At 42.8% G+C, this 9,430-nt stretch overlaps 1 protein-coding gene across 1 annotated transcript; it reads left to right on the top strand.

The window, feature by feature from the left end:
• Nucleotides 1-7,685: 7,685 nt before the first annotated feature.
• LOC132639382 (uncharacterized) lies at nt 7,686-8,948 on the top strand. Its single transcript, XM_060355833.1, has 2 exons — nt 7,686-8,093; nt 8,214-8,948. Exons 1-2 carry the CDS (start codon nt 7,686-7,688, stop codon nt 8,946-8,948), a joined length of 1,143 nt encoding a protein of 380 aa, XP_060211816.1.
• Nucleotides 8,949-9,430: the final 482 nt, after the last annotated feature.

The following is a 9,430-nucleotide window of genomic DNA, read 5'->3' on the forward strand; positions in this document are numbered from 1 at the left end:
GCGACACTTTTAAACAAACTTCGAAAGAGCACCAACAAGTTCGAAGTAGCGTTCCGAATGCTAACCCTGCCCGCAAAACGCTAACCGTAACAGATGGCGACTCCACTGGGGACTTAACGGTTCTAACCATAAGGATTCCAATATAATATGTGTATATTTGCCTTAGCTGTTTATGTGTTTACTTTCCGCAATTATTAATTGTCATTGCATGCATATCATAACTTCGCCACTCGTGGCATTTATTTTACACTTTGTTCCAAAGGGGACTTCATGGAGAACGTGGTTGTTCCTTAAGTATAAAACCAAAATATTTCTTTTGGATCCGTTATGAGGTGGGGTTGGTTTGACGTCGTCTAACAGCCCTAACGGTTCATCCCCAATTGTCCGCTCAGGTTCCCGGCCTTTTGTGAAAAGCTCACTCTAGTGAAAACTAGGATAAAGCTAAGCCAAATCCCAACTGAACTAGAGCATCCATACTTAGACGAGCTTTGGGTATTTTAGACCTACCTAAGGCTCATTAAGCGAGACTACCCTTTGTTTGGGATGTCTATGACCCGAAGAACATCGTATTTCATTTGTGTGCTATGTGGAAGCATGTTTGTGCCTATGTGATGAACCATTGATCCTATAGGGATGGGGAAACCTTAACCGCGTTTTGTTTTGTAGATGGAATGCAGAATCCATTTTGACATATTACCGAGGCTCCAGACTTATTGAGAGCTTGGGGGGAATTGTTGGGTGATGCTCATCGAAGAACAGTTAGCTGCACTCTACGTCATCCACCCTCTATCATGACAATGAAGGATCGCCCGGAGCTAATAGATGTATTCGCTGGGCATTGGGACGACAAGAAAATGTTATTCCATTTTGCTGATATCGAAATGACTCCAACCCTAGAGGAAATTAGGGATGCCATAGACAGCAATAGAACCTGTCTAAGGAAGCGATACAAGCCAGATCACTAATCTGTTATTCCCATAAAGGCCCACCGTCAGCCAAATCATGATGTTTCTCGCCTTAACTAAGGTGCCTTGGGCACAAGGACCCACTGTAACCATTAGGGATCTGCACTGGAGGTTCGGGGACGTCACCGGGTGTAATATGTATCAGAGAGAGTTCAAGAGTAGAGAAGAATGGGAAGCTGTTAGACCTTTTGCATTTGTCGTGGCCCTACTAGGCACTATGGTATTCTCGAAGAATGAGTCACTGTCTGTAGACACCCGAGAAATCTACTTGGCCCATGCTATCTTCTATGGTATAACTAAGGATCAGGAAACCAAGTATTTTGGCCTGGCACCCATCATCCTGGGGAACATTTTCTGGGCTTTAGACAAATGCCAGAATCATTTTCGATACTTCCAGGGGTGTAACATGCTGCTATAATGGTGGATTATCAAACACATCAACGTGGATGAAGGAGTCCAGTATCTAAGCAACAACAATAGGATAGACCGCCTCATAAATTGCTGTTTGAACCTTGGTTACATTTCCAAAAGAGCGTGGGCCTGTTTCTTTCTAGAGTTGACTGAAGATAGGATCTAGTGGATGTTCCCTGATTTCATTTCGGAAAGCATAGTAGTTCGGGGAAAAATTGCCCATTTGTTCCATTAGTTGGGATTCGAGGAATCCGCCCTTATTATTCAGCTCGGGTTTTAAGGCAATTTGGTAGAAGGCAAGTGATGCCCAAGATGGGGAACCACGAACAATTTATTATTGAACATACTGAGCAGAAAATAAAAAATGCTGGTGTGATCCTCAGTGAGTGGAATGGTCGTGTGAGTTGGGGTCCGGATACTTTAGCTCCTGATAGGTTCGAAGCAGGGTGTGACCCAGGGTATTATGAGTGGTTACAGGGACACTTGGCCAGTGTGTTCGTCCAAGGGCCCACACTTCATCACGATGCTCGAGAAGAGGAGCGTTTGAAATAATGTCTAGAAAGCACAGATGAGCACTTGGCCAAGATCTTAGAAGAAACAGACCCATCAGGATAGAGATGTATCACGAACGACTTCAGATTCACACCACCCTTCGAAGGGTCAAGAAGGCCAAGACAAGCCAAGCCTGGACACCAGCCACCAGAGGAGGACCCTGCTGATTTATTGCTTTATATCAAGCCCCATGTCGGCCTCATCATCTTTGTAATTTTATCAGGGAAGATATTTTTTTATTATTATTTATTAACTAATGATGATTTTTCGGGGCAATGGTTCATCTTCACAAATGACACTTAATTACATGTTTCAAACGATTACGAAAGCACTTAACTCAAAAAGGACTTAGGAAGACAAGTAGTATAAATATCTACAAATTACATAATTGCTTGCTACGTGCTTCACGTGCTTACTTGCTATGTGTGTTATCATATATTAAAGCTCGAGGACAATTGATCCGAAAATCTAAACTACATACCCGAAGAAAAACCACGAGACGTAAAACTTACCCAAATTTATCTCCACTAAAGGTTGACTTACAATGGCGAATCAAAGAGAGCAGGAAGTGCAGACTTTAAGAGAGACAACTGAGATGCTACGGGATAAGGTGCTACAAATAGAAAAGCACCTCCAAGAAATAGGAAAGAAAATTGAGCAGGTAGACAGATTACTGGGTATGGTTAGGAATCCACTAGAAGGCATACCCCAAGAGCAATATTATGGGAATGTCCCGGAAGAAGTGAGAGAATTGGTGCTGAATTATGTATCCTTAGAGAGAAGGCCTATGACGCCTAGAGAAGGGACTCCAGAAGTAGTGAATGAAGACCAAAGATCTAGGTTAGACCCGTGGGTGATGGAATCGGGCTGACAAGAAGAGTCGAAGCCTCAATAGGAAGCCTCCGAACCCATAGAGAAAGAAGAGCAAGAAGAGGAAAAAGAAGAGCCTCAAGATATGGAGGAAGAAGAATTGGAGCCTATCGACATAGAGGTCGAGGAACAAGAGGAACCATTTGAGATGTTTCCTGAGTTTAAAGAAGAACAGAATGATATGAATAATGAATCTGACTATTATGCCCCAACCAACGAGGGATCTAACTTCTATGCACCCTCATCTGTACTAGATCTTGCGGTCTCTATTATGGCGTCAGAAAATTTTAGGAGAGCAGACCCTCCCGAACCTGCTCTGTGGGGCATAACCTTCAAAGCCAATTCCTCCCAATTCAGAGTGGCCCCATGGCTCGTCACCTATACAGAAGTATTCGGAAGGATGATCACCACGGGAGTGTCTTGCACCACTGGGGACAGGTTGTCGCTGCCCGAGTTGGTGTATCCCTATAAAAGGTGCACATTTCATCGCAACCAAGCGGGTCATACCTTGAATGAGTACCTGGAATTGCGGGAGAGATCTTGGTCGTCCTCCTACCACAGTACTGAGAAGAAAGGAAATATGAGAGAGCGAGTTCGTAAGGACAACAACTCGCGTAGCTATATTTTTGGGTAGTTATTAGGTGTCCCCCATTTTTGCACATAAAATTTGCCCCCTCCCCATAAATATGTAAGGAAATGCGCCGACCTGACGTCTCTATGGAGGAATACGCAGGAAACCCTAGTCGGGCCTAGTCTGGGATGTCTTTAGTTAGGGTTAGCCCAAGGGATATTTAGGAAAAATGGATATCCTTCTTTTCCAAACGAACTATGATAGGGCCTGATTTCCCCTGGTGGGATACGTAGGAAGTCTACGTAAGACTCTGCCCCTAACACCCCCCCCCCCCCCCTTACACCCCCTTATTCGTTTAATTTTGGTAACAGGAAAAGAGTTAGCCAAAGTAAGTCAATCATAAAGCCCATTGAATCAAGATCCACCCAAACATAAAAGGGCCATAACGTCCTAACTTTTAGAACGAAGGATAAAAAATATTCAATCTTTAACATATGACTTTATTTGCTACGTGGGCTTTAAATACGAATGTGTGATATCTTGCTTTTAGTAACTAACTTTTGTCTACCGTTAAGTTATTCTTATCTTATAGAATGAGGCCAATTAGTATAGTACTGAAAGGTGGCATACTTCACGAGATCTAAAGCTGCGGTAGCATCCCTCTCAGAGAAAGGAAAGAGAAAATTATTGGTACACCTGATAATGGTAGAAATGAGCTCATTCTCCGTGAGGGAGATAACCAAGACCCACAGGAAGTATCGTCTCAAGAGGATGTGATCGCAATATTACTGACCGCCATCAAGGCCCTCCAAGAAAAGGTGGCTAGAAATGAGGAAGCCAATGGAGACAAGGATTCCTCAATGGAAGAAAGAAGGCCTCCTCCTCCCTTTCCATCACTAAGCTCCCCAATGCCCGATCACTTTCCTACATACTCGCCAGGAACCATCCCACCTGCACTAAGCTCCACCAACCCAACCACGCTGGTCCTTCTCACCGCACCCTACCACCAACAAAATACACCTAAATTCCAGGGACCACTTACTCGGTCCCTTCTTACCAGGTTCCCCAGCCGGTATTCATCAATCCAACAAACTAAGTACGTGTTCTAGCCCCGCCAACTAGGCAAACCACCACTGCCCTGCTCAACCATCCCACTCACCAAGTATCTTTCTTCACTCCCAACATCCCAAGTGAATCCTCCCCAGGACATAAGGAGCTAGATCATTACGAGGAAATAGGGAAGGTTTGGAGGGCCGAACAGGATAAGCGTGAGAGAGATATGGAGAAGAAGATGGAGGAGTTACTAGAAAGATCCAACAGGCTCGCAAGGAAGGCTACGCACCTAAGATATAATGACCTGTGCATGCATCCAGATTTTCACTTACCAGAAGGGTTCAAAATCCCAAAATTCAAAATGTTTAATGGGGCATGGAATCCCAAAGCACACCTCCGGTCCTACTATGACCAATTGGTCGGGGTTAAGAAAAATGAACCTCTGATTATGAGACTATTTAGTCGTTGTCTGACTGGCGAAGCCGCTGAGTTGATCGTGACCCAAGACATACGCTAATGGCCCACTTGGAAAGACATGGTAGAATACTCCATAAAGAGATTTCACTTTAATGTCCAAACAGTACTCGACCGCTACTACCTCAAGAAGGTCAAACAGAAGCCGATAGAGAATTATAGGGAATTCGCCAGCAGATGGAGGGCATAGGTAGTCTGTGTGCAGCCACCGATATGTGAGGGAGAGCTAGTCTCCATGTTCAATAGGTCCAAAGAGCCTAACTTCTACGATAGAATGTTGTCCATGGTTAGGAGGATATTTGTCGAGTTGGTCAAAATGGGAGAGGCCATAGAAGAGGGTTTGAAATTTGGGAAAATAGTCAGTGTCTTCAACAAAGCATCCGGACAAACTACTGCGGGAATCTTCCTCAAGAAGATAAAGGTTGTGGCAAGCATATCCCACATTCCAAGCCCAAGCCCGAAAGAACCACAATCATCCCACAAAACTTTGTCTCTCGTAAATTACTCTACACCTACCTACAATCCAGCACCTATACATTGCGCACAACCAATCTTCACCACCACTATACCAGCTTACACGGCTCCTCCTAGTGTCCGTGTGTCTACTCCTACTTACCAAGCACCACCATAACAAAGATATCAACCACCACCTCAACAAAAATACCGTCAACCGTAAAATAACCCAACACAAGCTTATCCACCTCTAAATTATCAAAATCAACCACCATCCCAATATATAATGCTCCACGTCTTGCTTTCGAGAAAATGCCAGCAAGAGAATTCACAACACTTCTCGAGCCTAAGGCTCGGCTCTTCGAAAGGCTATTGGCCGCGGGCCTAATCAAATAAGGTCCTCCCAAAACCATCACAGTCGGGAAGCAGATTCTACAAGGTTTATCACAGTTAAACCTACAATTCAGGAGGAAATGGACACAGTATAGAAGACTGCATAAATCTCAAGCATAAAATCTAGGAACTGATAAACAAAAGGGAATCATTTTGGAAACCGCAGCTTCTAATGTAAACACGAACCCGCTACCCAACCATGGAAAAAATAGGGTCAATATGATTAAAAAGGACGAGGACTGGAAACTTGCAGAGCGTCGGTCCCTATAGTGGTTGAATCTTTCGAACAAACAGCAACCTCCCTCACACTCCAAGAGTGCTCCAACTTCAAAGTTTTGGTCCCGGCACCGAGAACCACAAAAGCTATAACGAGGTTCAAGACTTTGGTCCCAGCACCCATGGTAGCGTACGCAGCGCAACATATTGTACCCGCTTCTAATGAGCTTATTATTGCGCAAGCAGCCATGGCTCAAGGCATGACTCGCTCAGGAAGATGTTACACTCCTGAAGTGCTGGCTCAGAATGCTGCAAGGAAAGAAAACACCCAAAAGAGAGAGATAACTGAAGGAGAAGCTGAAGATTTCTGGCAGCGTATGCAACCAAAAGACTACTCCATCATCGAGTATTTGAAGAAGACACCGGCATAGATATCGGTGTTATAATTACTGACCAGCATCCAGTCACACAGGCAGGCCCTCATGAGAGTGTTGGATGATGCACACATACCAGCTGGTACAAGCAGTGAAGACTTGGCTGGGTTGGTAGCCCTCTTCATCGAAGAACAAAAAATCTACTTCTCCAAAGAAGAATTGCCCACAGAAAGGAACCTCCCATAATAGAGCTCTTAACATCACCATAGAATGTCGTGGGAAATCAATAGGGAGAGTGCTTGTGGACAATGCATTAGGCCTCAACATCTGCCCCATCGCTACATTCATACAGCTCGGCTATAACATGGGCAAAATCCTCTAGAGCGGGACAAACGTCAAGGGATTTGATGGATCCCAAAGTGATTTCCTGGGAGAAGTTGAGCTACAAATCCAAGTTGGCCTTGCCTCTTTCACAAGAGAATTCCAAGTCATGAAAATCAGAACCAACTACAAGCTCTCGGGAAGACCCTGAATACATTCTGTAGTATCATAAACTCTGTACCAAGCCATAAAATTTGAATGGCAGGGATAGAAAATTGTGATCATAGGTAAGAAGGAGTTAGCAAAGGATAAGAATCAAGTTAGAGCCAGGCTTCGGTGTTCAGCATAAGTCAGCTTTTCTTCAAATTTTCAGATTTTCTTCAAACTTCAAATTCTACTCCTATATAGTTTGCTTTTTCTTCCATTAATTCGCAAGCGTTAGAGCCTACTAGCCAATAAGTCGTTCTCCTCCACTCATGCTACGACTTAGGTAATCTATTCTTGCTTAATCAAATCACGAACTAATTTATCACATATTTTATTATTTTGTGCATTTAATTGCTATGCATATTCTCACGCACTAACACTTTATTTTGTGTTTGTTTAGTTTTATTGCATTCTTTAGAGGTTGCCTAGCATTGAAAATTGTTTTGGTTGTGAATCTGCATTAAGGACGAGACTATAATGGCAGAGAGATTTGAAGCTTTCAACACTGGTATGGGATTGGTGCAAGCACAGAATGATGATAGCAAGGAAAATGTGGTTCGAAAAAATATTGTGGTCAATCTGGGAAATACCTCAAACCTTCTTCCTAACACAACCTCAACTTCTAGCTCAATTCGCAACATTTCCTTAACCATTTCGCCTCACCTAGATCCTACTTACACCATTCCACAAATTCCATCAACCTACACTCCCAATCAAGTAGCGATAATTCCTAATCCATAATTTTCCATAACAACCACTAAATTCGAGAAAAATAAGAAAAACGAACTGGAAATATGCCCATATAGGAGGCCTGGAAAGGAAATTATGTCGCTTTGCCATGAAGATTTGGGAAAAGAACTCAACAATTTGAGGAAATCCATTAATGAAGAGTTATGTTCAAGAAATTTCCAGAGTTTGAAGTATGAAGATTTATGCGTGCATCCAAATGTTGAGATTCCGCCAGGGTACAAAATACCTAAGTTTAACACTTTTAATGCGGAGGGAGATCCCGTCACTCATTTAAAGGAGTATTGCAGCAGATTAATTGGTATTGGACATAATGAAGCCGTACGAATGAGATTTTTCATTCAAAGTTTATCAGGATCAGCACTCTCTTGGTACACCAAACAAGATTTTAGCAAATGGCATACATGGGAAGATATGGCCCGCGAATTTATAAAGCAACTCGAGTTCTACAATGGAGGCGATCCGCACATAGCCGATTTGCTCAGAGTAAAGAAACTGCCACATGAGTCTTTCCAAGAATAAGCCATACGATGGAGGTTAGAAGCTTCAAAAATACATCCTCCATTACCCGAGAGGGAATTGATCTCAACCTTCATCAAAATTCAGGAAGACTTATATTATGATAAGTTGCTCGGAGCTTGTGCACGCAACTTCTTTGATTTAATTAGGATTGGTAAAGAACTAGAAAGTTCCATTGAAGGAGGAAGAATTATAGATAGCTCAGCAGCACAAGCCGTTCACCAAACCTTCCAAGCGAAGATACCAGGAAATCTGCAAAGCGAAATGAAGGAACACCAATTCACTTCCATGACTATGCATCAAGCGCAATGCCATCAAAGTCACCAAATTTTTCAATCTTATGCCACTATGCAGTATCCTCGTCAGCAAAACTCCCAGAATGGCTACCAACAACGGTTTCACCAAGCACAATCTAGCTCTCGACAACAGAAGAAGAGGAAATCTTTTTCCTTCACTCCTCCAGATGAGCCATTGGCAAGTATATTTGAGAGGTTGAGTGCTAAGGGTATTCCACAACCAAAGAAGGGATTTATACCTAAGCATCCACCTCCAAACTTTGATTTATCTAAGAGTTGTGCTTACCACTCAAACATTCAAGGACATGACATTGAAGAATGTCCGGCGCTAAGATTTAAGATTCAAAGCATGATTGAAAGTGGTAAGATAAAGCTACAGCTAGAGCCTCCAACCAGTAATGGTAATATTGCAAACACAAACACAATTGTTGTTAAGGGTGATCCATCGAAATTGGCACCAAGGCATTTGAAAAGAAAGCGTGTAACAACTCAAGAAGACTTACAGGGACATCATCTCGCAACTTGAGAATATCATTCTCCACATGCCCACCTTTATGAGTGGCTGCTATTTTGTAATCTTTTCTAGACTTTTGTAATGAACTACGTTCAACCTGATTCCTGTTAGTAGCGGGATACGTAGGCGCCCATGTTGGGTTCGGTCTCAATAAATAAAAATTTCAATTGCCCCCATAGCCAAACTGGAGAAATTTTGCAAACGGCCTATCGTTATTTGGAAAAACCAGAAGTTGAAATCCCAAGCCATATTCGCATAATCATATTTCCGAAATGGCATAGCAATGAGAAGCGCAGATTCAAAGCCAAAGCTTCAATGTTCATTGCAAGGCAACCCCTTTCTTTTATACTAACAAATTTTCTTTGAGTAATGCAGAGCCGATTTTTAGCTACTCTTCAATGATAATGCACGCTATACAAAATCTCAGCATTGAGAAAGACATCACGAAAATCCTGAAGCAAAGGATGATTCAAAATCAACACAAATTTCGAAAC

Source organism: Lycium barbarum, chromosome 5, assembly GCF_019175385.1.
Source record: "Lycium barbarum isolate Lr01 chromosome 5, ASM1917538v2, whole genome shotgun sequence".
Lineage (NCBI taxonomy): Eukaryota > Viridiplantae > Streptophyta > Magnoliopsida > Solanales > Solanaceae > Lycium > Lycium barbarum.